General features: G+C 43.3%; 1 protein-coding gene across 3 annotated transcripts in view; it reads left to right on the top strand.

The window, feature by feature from the left end:
• SPTLC3 (serine palmitoyltransferase long chain base subunit 3) overlaps positions 1-15,064 on the top strand; it is a 134,419-nt gene that overhangs the window by 76,816 nt on the left and 42,539 nt on the right. For all 3 annotated transcript variants that reach the window (XM_019941427.3, XM_019941430.3, XM_019941428.3), the window contains 2 exons: positions 5,345-5,564; positions 14,279-14,405. In XM_019941427.3, coding sequence (XP_019796986.1) covers positions 5,345-5,564; positions 14,279-14,405 — 347 coding nt within the window. The remainder of the gene's footprint in view (positions 1-5,344; positions 5,565-14,278; positions 14,406-15,064) is intronic.

Raw genomic sequence — 15,064 nt, 5'->3', positions numbered from 1 at the left:
GTGAGGATGAAGAAACTCGGGTTCCAAGACCTAGATAACTTGCCCCTGGGCAGATAACTGAGATAATCAGAGCTGGGATTCAAACCAGGTGGCCCTGCTGGGACAGAGGCCCAATGTAAACAGAAGAATCAGCCCATGTGTCCACATTCAATGAAGTAAATGTGGAAAATGCAAGGTCATCCATTTGCCTTTCAGCATCAACATGTCTAGGGCTCGGTTTCTTCATCGGTAAAATTGGGAGATTGAAACTTGAAGTGTAGAGTTCCATGATTCCATAATTTGGGGTTTAGAAGTACAATAGTATTATTTTAGTGTTCTCACCTGCATTTTCTTTTAAGTCTTGTTTTAAAGTCACAGTCTTCTAGTTTTGTGTCTCTGAGAAGCCTAGTGGTTGATTCATGGTGGTCAAACAATCTCAAAATTATTCAAAAATACACTAGAGATGGGCAGAGAGGTCCCAAATAACTGGGGGTATAAACTAGCATAGCTGGAGCCCAAACTTTCAAAATAAAATTAATCAAGAAATACTATCCAACCTTTTCCAAAAATACACATATAAACAAAGGTTGAAATCTCAGAATGCCATTTTCTCTAAGAATGTAAGCCATTCTCCTGCCCAAAATAATGTAAGTTTAAGGACTGAGATCTTCAGTGGTAAACTCTCACCTATACCTCTGTGGTTTAAACAAAGACAAAGACAAAGAAAACAGTAGTTACTTTATTTTTAATTAAGCTTAGTTCCTTTTTTCCCCTTTCTTTCCACCTTCCTTTCTCCCCTTGGGTTGTACTCAGGGCCCACCAAGGAGATTTTTCCACCATGTAAGTTGGCAACCCAGTGGTTTAAATCCCAATCCTGCCAGTGGGTAATATGGTTTATAGGTGGAGGAGAAGGTGGTGAGAGGGAGATTTCAAAAAGGAGTCTTGTTACTTAGCTAATACATTATGTAATAGAAAAGATATAAAGAAATTATTCACTGACTTGCTGGTTTAAGAATCATTCAAGTCCCTGCACAGAACTTCACATTAACTGGTGGAATTATCTTTACCTACAGTTGTATTTTAGTTGTTTTTTTTTTTCTATTCAAGTCAAAAGAAAACACAACCTTCCACTCAGGAAGAAAGAATAAAACACTGTTCTTAGGTTTGTTTGGGGTTTTTTTAAATCGTTTCTGGCACAGTGTTCTTTGACAGCAATCTGCGGCAATAACATAGATAGCCTTTTCATGTAAACACCACACTCAGTATCTCACTACAGGGAAAGGTTCAATTCAAATTTGGTCACATTGAGAGAATGAAAACTTAGTGTGGGTAAATATAGCTCTTTATGAAAACTGAATTCCCTCTAGGACTCATGTGTGCCCTACATTAACTCCTGAAATCAGCAGTATTGTGGAGTCATTAATCTTCGAGGAAGAAATATAAACCAGGTGAGCGGGCTCCTCACATCAGCTAGATCGGCCCAAGCAAAGATGGCTAATTAGCTGCCCGGAGTGTCTGCAAACTGTTCAACATTAACTCCGGTTCCTGCCAAACTCAGTTCCAGAACAAAGAATGGCTATTTGTGACATGTCAGGCTTTTAGCATGTTTGTGTTACCAATTTAGAACATTTTAAAAGATGAGAAGATTCTAGAATTTTGAGGGCATACAGCCATTTATTATGTGTGACACCCATATGCTTTCTTCCTGGAAAATTCAACACAGAGCATTGTCAAGGGCTCCCAATTTCTCAAATTAGGCCTCGTTGCTACCATTTCCTCCTAAGCTCCACCTGAGAACAAGAACAACCCAATGGCTGCTCGTTATACGTCAGACACTTTACAAATATTATTTCTAGTCATTCTGATAAAGGCCTTATGAGCAGTGTGTCATCCTCATGCTTATTTTCTATCCGAGGAAACTGAGGCAGTGAAGAGCAAATAAGCTGCCCAAGTCCTCAGTTAGTAAGTGGTGTGGCTACCATCTCAGCTTAGGCAGTCAGCCGGCTGGACCTCCTCCCCGTCAATGGAAACAACTTTAACAAGCAATTACTCTAAGAAAATACTGGAATTAACTTGCAAACTTCTATAAGAGAAGATGACTCTATTTGGTCTTCATGTCATTAAACTCTGAAAACAGCCTTTCAGAATGACCTTGTGAAAAGCACAAGTGTAATAAGTTGGACTTCATTAAAATTAAGAACTTTTTCTCTGCAAGACAATGCCAAGAGCATTAGAAAGACATGCCACAGACTGGGAGAAAATATTCGCAAAAGATACATTGGATAAAGCATCATTATCTAAAAGATACAAAAAACTCTTAGAACTCAACAATAAGAAAACAAACAACCGGGTTAAAAAATGGGCCAAGGACCTTAACAGATACCTCACCAAAGATTTACAGATGGAAATAAGCATGTGAAAAGATGCTCCGCATCATATGCCATCAGGGAAAATACAAATTAAAACAATGAGATACCACTACACACTTGTTAGGAGTTCACAATCTGAGACACTGACAACAGTAAACACTGGCAGAGAATGTGCAGTAACCCAGAGCTCTCATTCACTGCTGGTGGGAATGCAAAATGGTCCAGCCACTTTGGATGACGGATTGGTGGTTTCTTACAAGCATGCTCTGACCATACAATCCAGCAACCATGCTCCTTGGTATTTACCCAAAGGAGTTGAAAATTTGTGTCCACTCAAAACCCCGCACACGGATGTTTGTAGCATCTTTATTTATAATTGCCCAAACTTGGAAGCCACCAAAATGTCCTTCACTTGGCAAATGGCTAAATAAACTGTGGTCCATCCAGACAATGGAATTTTATTCAGCACTAAAAAGAAATGATCTGTGGAGCCAATGAAAAGATGCGGAGGAAACTTAAATGTGTATTATTGAGTGAAAGAAGCCAATCTGAAAACGTTACATAGTGTATGATTCTAGCTACATAATGTTCTGGGAAAGGCATTACTATAGAAACAGCAGAAAGATCCCTGGTTGCCATGGGTTGGGTGCGGAGAGGGATAAGTAGGTAAGCACAGTGGATTTTTAGGGCAGTGAAAGTAGTTTGTGTGATGTTATAATGATGGATACGTGTCATTATGCATTCGTCCAAACCCATAGAACGTATGATGCCAAAACTCAGCCTCTGTGCACCAATACCAAATCAAATCTTGGAGACAGAGTTTTGGGTGAAGTAGAAAAGAATAACTTTATTGCTTTGCCAGACAAAGGGGGACACAGGGGCTAATGCTCTCAAAACTGTGTGTCCCAACCTGGGGGGATTTGGTGAGGAGTTTTATAACAATGGTTCAAGGATGGAGCTGCTGATAAGGCTCAGGGTGTATGCAGCGCCTGCCTTCCTTTAATCTGGCCTTTGGTGGTCTTTTGAAGAGCTTCTGTGGTTCTGGAGGTTATCAAACTGACCTCTCTTGAATGAAGAGTGCTTCATCAAGTAGTTAACATCTTCCATTTGTTGGGGGTTTTAGTTCTGCCAAAACTTGGAAGCAACCAAAATGTCCTTCAGTTGGCAAATGGGTAAATATGAGAAGAGCTCGAAGATATTGTTATGTGTATCCCTTGAGGCAGAACCAGGACCCTGACCCAAGGCCGCACTATTGTTTCTTGACTGCTCTTCCCTTGTCTCTGCATCCCCTCTCTTCCCTGATTAGCAACTATTTGAACCTGCCCTTTGGAACTCAGGGTAGGTCATGAAAGCTGAAACATATTTCCTACAAATAAGAAACAGGGGACAGAAGGCTTTTGTGCCCAGGAGCCCCACAGGGTCCTGCTTGGTTTCACATACAATGCCAAGGGTGAACCCTAATATAAACTATGGGCTTTAGATGATGATGTACCAATGTAGGTTAATCAGTTGAAACAAATGTACCACTTCAGTGGGTGATGTTGATAGTGGGGGAGGGTATGCATATGTCAGGCGGGGGTATATGGGAAATCTCTGTACCCTCTACTCAATTTTGCTGTGAACCTAAAACTGCTCTGAAAAATAAAGTCCTGTAAAAAAAAGAAAAAGCATCCAACACCTGTTGGTCTGGGTAACTACGTAACAGCTGGACTGTTTTGACTGAATCGACCTAACACTTAAATTATTTTTTAATACATTAAATAAATACATAAACTAATTAAAAAGAAGGGAGAAGTTCAACTCTGTTTGTGTCAACTGACTAGTTCTTGAACTAAATTGATAGGTTGCTTAAACTGTTTGACAAGCTCCTTCATGGGGGTGAGGGTGTGAGTCTGTGTGTTTTCATAGAACTCGCCTGTCAGTGCAGTCAAAACTGTGTGAGCTGTGGACACAGCTTGAGAAGTGTTCTGAGAACTGATTAAAGACAAGAGTTCTTCTAAGTCCATTGGGTTCCAAGAGGTGTCATGTAAATAACAATGTTCATTTCACTTGCTTATTTACTTCCTGTCTTTCCCTTTGCTGGAGGACTAGAAGTGTTTTTGCAATTTAAAATACCATGTAAATTTACCAAATTACAATAATACCATGAAAAATTAAGCACTTAGGCAACAAAAGTTGATCTATAGCAGTGGTTCTCAGAGTGCTGTCTCCAGCTAGCAGTAGGAGAATCTCCCAGGAGCTTGGTAGAAATGCCAATTCGAAGCCCATCCCAGACCTACTAAATCAGAAACTCTGTGGGTGGGACCCAGCAATCTGTGTTGTGACAAACCATTCAAGGGACTCTGATGCCCACTCAAGATGGAGAACCATTGCCCTAAAGGAAAAGAAGGGACACCACCAGAAGCCTCGAATAAGCCTTTGAGTTCAGTGAGGACTGAACAGGAGACCCTAAGGACTTTCTCCCATGCTTTAATAAATTTATGATGTCTTAAAGTTCTTTTGTGTGTGTTTAATTCCTTCTTTTAATCTTTGGCAATTCAAGCACTGAGTTTAGGTCAGACAGAACTGACCAAGTAGACAGCAGCAGGCTGATGAAGATACATCAACATAGAGCAATTTAACTAAAACTAGCAAAGTACCTAGAATCCAACATGGTCAGTCTAGCTATGCTAGTCGGCTTTACTAATATGGATAAATTGATCAACAATGCAGTGAGCTGTTTACTTAGGAATTAGCTATAACAACTCAAAGCACTTAAATCCACTGAATGTAAATTATTTTTTTTCCCCAAGTGAAATAATGCCAGAGCAGCCTTACAAGACTGAGAGGTTTGTCTCCACCAAATAAAATATGCCTTCAGAAGAAAGGAATGGCATGTCCCTGTCTTCCCCTTCTGGTGTCAGGGCAGACTGTCTGAGAAGTACTGAAAGGGAGAGTGACACAGAGTTTCCCTGGAGGGTACACACGGGTGATGAGCATTTCTCCTTATGCCCTAGCATGGAAGGTTCCATCGCGCGTCTATCCCAGATCGTGGCTCTAAAGAAGAAATACAAGGCTTACCTCTACGTAGATGAAGCTCACAGTATTGGGTCCGTGGGCCCGACCGGCCGGGGTGTGATGGAGTACTTTGCCATGGACCCCAGAGATATTGATGTATTTATGGGCACATTCACCAAAAGCTTTGGCGCCTCGGGAGGTTACATAGCTGGAAGGAAGGTAAGAGACAGATCCCTTGTGTCTGTTTAAAACCTGAATGCCCTCGGAAGGTAGTCTGCGGGGTCTTCTGATTTCCCTGAGAGCTTCACTTCAGTTCAACACACTTGACTGATGAGGGCAGCCTTGCCACCGTGTGTTCACAGCCATGGCAGGCCCAGAAGGTCAAGGAGCTCATTCTCTGATAGCGCAGAGGAGCGTGTGATGAGTAATCACATGACCATAAAAAGACAACAGCGGCTGTGCACACAGGCAAAGACAGTACAAAGGAAAGGGCAGTACCTAAGAAGTCTTAGAATGAATGTCAGTCTTGTAGACAAAGGATGGGGCAGCGGGGTTTATATTTCAGAAAGAGGGAATGATGCCTAACAAGCCACAGAAGTGATGCTGCAGAACTGTAAGTCGTTTGGGTTTTGTGGCGTGAAAAACGCAAGGTGGGTGGTAGAAACAGTGAGCAGAGGTCAGATGCTAAGGACACTGACCCTGTGCTACAAGTTGTGGGTTTTCAGAGTTTTAATCAAAATAGTAGCAAGATCGGAAATGTCTTTTTTAGAGATTTTCTCTGCAAACTAATTCTCTTCCACAAGTTTGGATAAGCCGTGGGTCAAATCTTGTCATCCTCTGGTACCTTATCTAGGTGACTTAAGATTCTGATCTGAAGGAATCAGACTGTTAAGTGTTATCCCTGTCATTCTACTGCCAATGTCACCAAGGGGGTTGCTAAAATAAAACAAATGCTTGAAAGGATTTTAAAAGAAGAGGGAAGGGGTGGAGAGAAAGAAAATGAAATATTAAAACCTGGGTTTCAGGGCTTCCCTGGTGGCGCAGTGGTTGAGAGTCTGCCTGCCGATGCAGGGGACACGGGTTCGTGACCCGGTCCGGGAAGATCCCACATGCCACGGAGCAGCTGGGCCCGTGAGCCATGGCCGCTGAGCCTGCGCGCGACGGAGCCTGTGCTCCGCAACGGGAGAGGCCACAACAGTGAGAGGCCCACACACCGCAAAAACCAAAACAAAATAAATCCCTGGGTTTCAGGGCTCAGAGAGCCAGTTAATCTGCTCCTTTTTAGGACAGTCTAATCCAAATCCTGAGAGCTGTCTCCCCCAGGCCTACACCTGCCCCAGAGAGACTGTGATAGTGTAGCTGGCTCCAGCCAGGAGGGCAAAGAAGGCTCAAAAGCAGTGCATGCCGGTGGCTCGATGGCTTCTCTAAAATTCCTGATTCCTCACTCACTGTCCCCAGCAGGAACAGGAGTTCAGACTCCTGGTAAACCAGTTAGACAAAACCAGAGAGTACGGCGAAAACAGTCTGGCTGTGGAAAGCCCATGATTTAAAACAACAGATTTTATTACGGCCACTGACCCTGCCATGAGATGCGCAAATGCTTAAACGTCCAGAGCTTTTAGTGGTCTTTACCCTTCAAGAAGCATCACTTTCTTCCGAGCTCAAAGCATTGTTGTTCAGCGTCCTTCCACTGGTCTGTGGGAATTCGCTGGGTGATGCTAAAAACATAGGGAATGCCCAGGATCTTACAAAACTCAGCTAAATCTGGTGAGAGGTTAAACTTTCTGTTTCTCGACTGTCAAAGCAATGGGATCAGAGGGTCTCAAAGGAGGCATGCCCCCGACTCAGGCTACTTGGCTTTGTGATTACTTTAGCAGAAGTTCTGAGCTACAAAATTTTTAACCAAGCGTAACTCTGTTTCCTGAACCAAAGGCACCTGAATAAACTGAAGCGAGTGGATCCTTGAAATGTTGTCAAACGTGGTAGCTGTCATCATGTCCCCCTTAGAGTCCCTTCAAGTGATACCCGCTTTAAACAAAGGCTCCTGATGGCCCCTTTAGGACCAGCTCAGTATGGTTCTCTCACATACTCTCCATCCTAAAGTCAGGTGGACTATTTTAGAAGTGTATTTGCTCTTGTCTATGTAACTTCTATTGATTTGGTGTAGATACTGAGCAATTGTGAAAATTATTTAGTATTTACATTAATCAAGAGGGAGATAAAAGTATGTAGATCATTTTTTGCTCTTTAAAAAAAAACTCATTTTGTTCATACTTAGACCCAGAAGGCTTCATCATTTCCCCCTTTCCCCTCTCCCCCTCCCCGCCCTCCCCTTCACCTTCCCCTCTCGCTCTCCCTCCCCTTCCCCCTACTCTCTCCACAAATACTCTGCAGTCTCTGAATTTACCACTAGGTGGCAGCAAGAATTAGAGAGTGTTTGGCTGACCCATGCGGAGACCTACTGTCCTGAAACAGCAAGATGCAAAACCTAGAAAACACAGGGTAGTTTTCAAGATGTGGAGGGTGAGGAGGAGATAGGAGGTCACTTGAGAAAGTGTCTGCATGGGCCGTTCCCTGATGATTTAAAACTCAGTCAGGTAAACACCTGTCTGGAATCGTTTTGGTGAGACTGTGATAAACCCAGATAAACGGTGGTTTCCTTCTAGCCTAATGAGCCCATGAGTTAATGGAACTTAGGCATTTGCTCCTCTGTGCATTTAATTTGTCAAATTAAGTTAATTTTATATTATGTATAGTTTCCATTTAAATCATAGTTTTTACGCCCCTGGACTTTGAAGAATTTTCACTTTCAGTTTGTTTTAAACTATGCTTTTTAATTGATAGGACATAGGATTGGGCAAATGCTACAGATTTGTTTGAAAAAATAATCTTTCTAGTATCTGTTTAAATAATTTGAGTTCAGAGTTTCATCATACATATTTTTTCTGGATATTTTAAAGTATATCCAGCATTCTAGATACTAAATACTACAAAAGCAACAAAATTAACCATAAAAAACATTAAAGTGCACACACTAGGACTTTATATTTTTCTGAAATCTTAATAATTTCAAGTTCACTCTGCTCATGGGCTTCCTAGTAAATCTTGAGATTTGAAAATAATTATAAACTATAAAACTATAGAAAACTATAAAACTATAAACTATAGAAAACTATAAAACTATAAACTATAAAACTATAAAAACTATAGAAAACTATATAAAACTATAAAACTATAGAAAACTATAAAACTATAAACTATAAAACTATAAAAACTATAGAAAACTATAAAACTAGGGCTTCCTAGTAAATCTTGAGATTTGAAAATAATTACTTGAGTCCAAAAATCTAGAAATCTAGCTCTTAACTCTCTTTTTAAATGTCAAGGTCAGTGTTAGTGGCACAGGAACTATATTCCTAGTAATAGTTTCTAGGAAGCTCTAGAAATCTTTAGGGAACAGGTGAAGGCAGATGCGTCACGTAAGAAAAAATATTCAGAAACACACAAAAGAAAAATTGGTTTGGTGCTAAGATACGACTACAGAGAGTAGAGATTCTTTTTGTCCTCACTTCAGCCTTCCGGTAACAAAATGTCCTACAAATTCATCTCCACTCTTGGAGTTTACTGCCTTGGCCTGACCTACTCTCCCAACCTCAGGGAAACTGCTAAAACAGTCTCTCAAGAGCCAGCAAGGTTTTACTGTTTTGCCCACTGTGAGTTCGGAGCTGCTGTAGCTGATCCAGAACACCCCACCATGAACCTTTCTCTCCTTTCAAGACCTTCAGGTGAAACATCAGGTACTTACTTCTCTCCACCTATCAGAGCTCCATGCCATGAACGGCTTCTTGGAAGAAAGCCTGAGCTGATGGGGCTAGTTTCCTTATTTTTATTTTTGAATTTGCATTAATTCAGTTGCTGAGGAGATGGGGTCAACACTGCAGACCCCAGCTTCTAGGATCCCGGGTTTGCTCAGGCAAGGATCCTGAGTCCTCTTGCATGCCTGGGGTTGAGCACTGGCTTTCACAGCCTCCACTGGGTGACCAGAGATTTGCAAATGAATGAAGCAAAAGTGACCCTGCGGACTGATAGGTTGCAGGGCTGAGATTCTGGAGGAGGGGACTGGGCAGCCAAGCTTGGCGTGAGTGTTAGCCCAGAAGCCTGGGCGCCAGACGAAGGCAGAAGCCAGCTCTGCCCTGCGTGCTCAGCCCTGGCTGTATTTAACAGCCCTTTGAAGTAAATAGGGGTCATGGAATGAACGCCAAGATGTTTACCCTAAAGAGCCTCCTGTCTAACTTTCTCAGAAAAGCCACCCTGTCCTTGAACTCCAGGCTCAGGGTTTTGCATTTACTAATGGCCTTGGAAACCTCGGTCTGAAGAGACCTCTAACCCAGCCTGAAGGAAAACACAACATGGTCTCTCCTTAAGACCAAAGCTAACTCGTAATTCATGGTTCATGGCATCCAGTGGGCAAGTGATAGGAGGAAATCGGAAAACCAGGAACCAAGGCTTCCTTGATGTCCTGCTGAGGGGACTCCAAGAGTCCCACTTTCTGAACCACACAGGTAAATTACCTCCCATCCTCACACTCAGATTCTGAGAGAAATTGGACTCAGTCTGAAAGAAATAAGATTATGGGCAAGACAGTCTTACTGCTTAAAGGAAGTGATACTGTGCCAATGAGGCATCTATTCAAACTAAGGATGCATGTGACCTTGGCTTTGTGAAATTTCTCAATTTGATAGGAAAATTGGGGGTTGGGGACATAAAGGCCCCTTTAGGGATCAAAGGCAGCTTTGTTTTGTTTCTTTGATCTTTGTCAGCAATGCCCCAAGGCTACGAGAATATTGCTATACCTGTTCCTAAGAATGTAGCTTAATACCTCCCTCTATATTTCAGGGACCCTCACCATCCTTCCTTAGCCCCTAAACCCTTCTGCTTTCCATTAGACCATCAGTATTTACCAGAACCCCACTAAGTACCCACCACTATGGATTATAAGAGAGTGTATAATAAAGTATATAACTCAGTTCCCTACTCTCAAGGAGGTTCCAGTTTCTTTGGAGAAATAAATGTAATAGACAGGAAATATTTTGAGACTGATACAATTCAATCTGTGGTTTAGAACTATGAACACTTGAGTACATTAGGAATTCGCCTCTTCCCCTCCTCCTCCAGAGGTACAATCTCTGTGGATTAGGGAAAGCACCACAGGGATAAGTAGCAGTGAAGGTGGTCTTCTCTGTGCTCTTTGGGCCATCCCCCACCCTGTGCCAAGCCAGCTCCTCTAGTCTGAAGAAGTAATACAGTGCAGAGCTAAGGGGGGTGCAAGGGGGGCAGTAATCTCGGGACAGACTGTTTGGGTCCAAATCCTTGTTATCCAGCCACTTTTTGCACTTTTTGGTTGGATAATTTTCTGATCTGTTTCATGACTCAGTGATCCCACCTGTAAAATGGAGATAAAAATAATACCTATCTCATAGCGTTATTGTGAAGCTGAGTTAATACATGCAAATATACATGTAAAATACACATAAAATCCTCAAAATGGAGCTTCAAGCAGCCAGTGAATATCAGCTCTGGATCTATCAATGAACTGTCAGCTCTACCACCTTTGCAGTCATGCAATCTGCCATCAGGTCTGGGTTCTCCTTTCTTTAGAATGCCTCTCTTTTCCTTTCTTTTCACTCCTACTGTTAACCACCCAATAAGGATGGAGGAAGTGCTGGGCTGAAAAATCTTTGGTTTGATGCCCGGATCTACCAACATGCAGTTATGTAACCTTATAGCATTACAAGGGAGCTGGAATAAAGACACTGTAAGAAGTTTTTACATTTTGGTCCCCTCCTCCCAACCCACGATCCCAGTGTTAAGAATCTCTGAGATGGCAATCCATTAACAATAATTGCCAACAGCATCAGGTATTCACTAGGTACCAGATGCTTTTTAAGCACTGTGTGTGTATTAACTCATTGAATCCTCACAAGGACCCTGAGGTAAGTATTACCCTTATCTCATTTTTCAGAGGAGACGAAGGCACAGAGAGGCTTAGTAACTTGGCCATGGTCGCATATCACTAAGTGGCAGAGCCAGGATTTGAACCCAAGTGATCTAGTCTCCACAGCCTGTCTTGTAACTCTGCGGTCAGAACTCCCTTCAAGGGAACAACCCCTCATCACCTTTTCTTGGAGGCAGTAGCTTCTCCCTCTGCCCCCATTTGACTCCTCCATCCTGTGCTGATTAGGATGCCATCTTTATTACTAATTTTAGCACGTGTCTATGCCTCTCCCCTCCTCTCTCCAAATCTACCCATCCTTCAAGGTCAGATCATCTCCTCAAAACAGATCTTTCCGGACCACATGAGCCCCATGATCCCATTTCCTGCATCCCACCCGTTCCCTCTTCACTGGCTTCCCCAGCATCCTGCTGGAAGGCACCAGCTCTCAGCAGAGAAAGAATACACCTGCTGCTGCTCACGGAGGATTGTGAAGAGCAGCTTAGCTGCGGCTACTCTGGAAAATGACCGCCTCTCTCTCGCTGACCCTCCCGCCACATCCTCCATCGTCAAAGTGAACTTCCTGGATACCATGTGGCCAGTGCCTTCGTTCAGGCCAACGTCACACACATTCTCTTCAGATACAGTGAAAACACTGTTTTTATGAGATTTACTAAACAAAATAATGGACAGAAACTTAATTTTGATTTTAATGTAAGTGGAGAATGGCTGCCAGGGACTAGGCTTTCTATCTTCCGCCTCTTCTTGGGCTCCGGCATTCAGAACGTAGCCCAGAGCACATCCTTGTACAAACTTGCTGAATGGAAAGATGGAAGGAGGGAAGAGGCGAGGGGTGGGGAGAGAAGGAGGAGAAGGGAAGGAAGGAAGGAAGGAGGAAGGAAGGAAGGAAGGGAGGGAGGAAGGGAGGGAAGAAAGGGGAGAGAAAGGAAGGAAAGAAATACTTAGAAATGGAAAGAAAAAGGATTTGAATGGAGAATTTAAAATTAAAATAACTAAAGAGAGGGAACTAAAGATGCAGACCTACTAGAGAATGGGCTTAAGGACACGGGGAGGGGGAAGGGTAAGCTGGGACAAAGTGAGAGAGTGGCATGGATATATATACACTACCAAACGTAAAATAGATAGCTAGTGGGAAGCAGCTGCATAGCACAGGGAGATCAGCTTGGTGCTTTGTGACCACCTAGAGGGGTGGGGTAGGGAGGGTGGGAGGGAGACGCAAGAAGGAGGAGATATGGGGATATATGTATATGTATAGCTGATTCACTTTGTTATAAAGCAGAAACTAACACACCATTGTAAAGCAATTATACTCCAATAAAGATGTTAAAAAAGAGAGAGCGAGAGAGGGAACCAGAGTAGAAAGGATGGGGATGGAAAAGAAGAAAGAAACCAACAAAAAGGAATGAAGAGTGTGAAATGGAGAAAGGAAGTCGGGGAAGCAGGAGCTTGGAAGAGGGGATTTAGGATGAAGGACATATTGAAGGAAGCAGGAAGGACAGGATGGAGTTACCTGTTCCCCCTGTGGGCCAGGTAGAGGCATCATGTCACCAACCACCTGTAAGGCAGGCCACTCACTTTACTATGAACGTTTAGGAAAGTTCATAGTAACTTTAGGTACTCTCTACTTACTTACCTATTAACTTTAGTTACTCGTTCATAGGAAGATAAACTATGTACATTTAAAATGCTTGGGTAACGACCCATGGTTGGGAGCAAACACGACACCCATAACCCGAGGGAGAACAGTGACAGGTGGGCACAGTCCCAGGCGCGGAGGCGGGAGTGGATGTGGCCGGTGAAGGGGAGTTAGGACGAGATGGGCCTGCTCGAAGCAGAGCTTTCCGCAGTTCATCTTCCAGGGAGTGATCAGAGTAGATCCTAAGTGGGATCCTAAGCTGTGTCGTTATCCTGGGAGAGAAGGTGGCTGATGCTTTACAGACCCCACTGCTGATGCAGAGCCACTATGGGCCCGCTAGCTTTTCTGCAGGACAACCCCGAGGGTCCTGGGCTATGAGTCAGGAAAGATGGGCCAATGGATGGTCTGCCTGGCCAGGGCTGAGTGCCTCCAGGTACCAGCTCTGAGTCCCCCACCATCGCTGTAGAATGAGGTGATTGGAGCTTCTTCAGGCTCTCAGCATGCTTCCCTGGGACCTCAGGTTTGGCCTCAAAGGTCAGACATGCAGGTGGAGAATCATTCCTACCACTGTACGGGCCAGCATCCTGCAGTGGGTCAGCGCTCCAAATAGGGTTACACAAAAATCCCAACAGTTGTCTCCTGCTCAAGGCACAACTAGAGTTTATCTGGTCCTCACATCCACACTGGTTTAATTTCTCTCCTCTCCCTCCTGCTGCTCCCTTCCCCTGAAAGTTTTCTTTTTATCTTTGTCTGTCTTCTTTCTTCAAGACAATTCTACTTCCTCACTGGAGCCTCCCTTATCTACTCCCGCTGGTAATATCCCCTCTCCTTCCCCGGCCATCTGGTAGCTCCGCTGCATAAACTAGTCTGCATGTCTTGTTATTTTTCCTGCCATTACTCCTCCATGGGCACAAGCTAATGTAATATGCTCAAGGGCAAAAAACACATCCCGGATTTTTCTTTGGACTCTCCTGAATACTAAACCAGTGCTTGTGTGGGCTAGGTACCCAAACAAATGTCTAGGAAACCACTTTTCCTTTACACATCTGGTTTTGCCTTACAGAACTCCACTCCAAATTTGCAGCATCCCATTGTGGTATACCTTCTAGGTTGTTTAGGGAGAGACTAAGAAGAAGGGATAGAAAAAATAAAGAGTTTGGTGATGCCCATTGAAAATCAGACCACATTCGAGAATCAAATGTCTTGTGCGATGATGGGTGGGGATGAGGCCACTAACACTGAGATTTATTTGCCTTCTTTTTGGATTTCCCTCCTGTATTAAAGGACCTTGTGGACTATTTACGGGCTCACTCACATAGCGCTGCTTATGCCACCTCCATGAGCCCCCCGGTAGCAGAGCAAGTCATCAGAGCAATGAAATTCATCATGGGACTAGATGGGACCACGCAAGGTAAGAGGGTCTGCAGCAAGCACATCTCCCGTGAATTCCTTTCCTAGACCTCTCCCTGTCTCCCTTCTGCCCCATCAACCTCCCTCCTTTTCAAATATAAATTTCTGTCTTTTTTTTTTTCTTTTTTTGGCCGCATCGCGTGCCATGTGGGATCTCAGTTCCCGGACCAGGGATTGAACCCACTCCCCCTGCAGTGGAAGTGCAGAGTCTTAACCGCTGGATCTCCAGGGAAGTCCCCATACACCTTTGTCTTAACCAATTTGTAAATCAAGCCCTATGCACATCAATAGTACATAATACATAAGAGTACACAGTACATAAATATACTAGAACTGCCATCAGCACACAAAAAAGCGGAGGATGCTCTTTTAAAGCAATGAAAACTTTCTCATTCACCTCTTTATGTGATCAGCAAATGTGGATAGTTTTGCTTATGAAGCCAAATTTGGTGTGTGTTTGCCTGTGCTTTCTTGGAACTGTCACTTGTGTTTCCCTGGGAACAAACTAGTCAATTTAATATTCGTTTTTTTCATCCACCCACCCACCTATCTCATCATTCATTCATTCATTCATTCATTCATTACCAGCCAAGAGCTGGGGAGAAGAAAGTCACCACTGCCCATTTAAGAATATATGGACAAAGTACTCACAACGATAAC

Source organism: Tursiops truncatus, chromosome 15 (assembly GCF_011762595.2).
Source record: "Tursiops truncatus isolate mTurTru1 chromosome 15, mTurTru1.mat.Y, whole genome shotgun sequence".
Taxonomy (NCBI): Eukaryota; Metazoa; Chordata; class Mammalia; order Artiodactyla; family Delphinidae; genus Tursiops; species Tursiops truncatus.
This window is presented reverse-complemented; position numbering and strand designations above follow the sequence as displayed.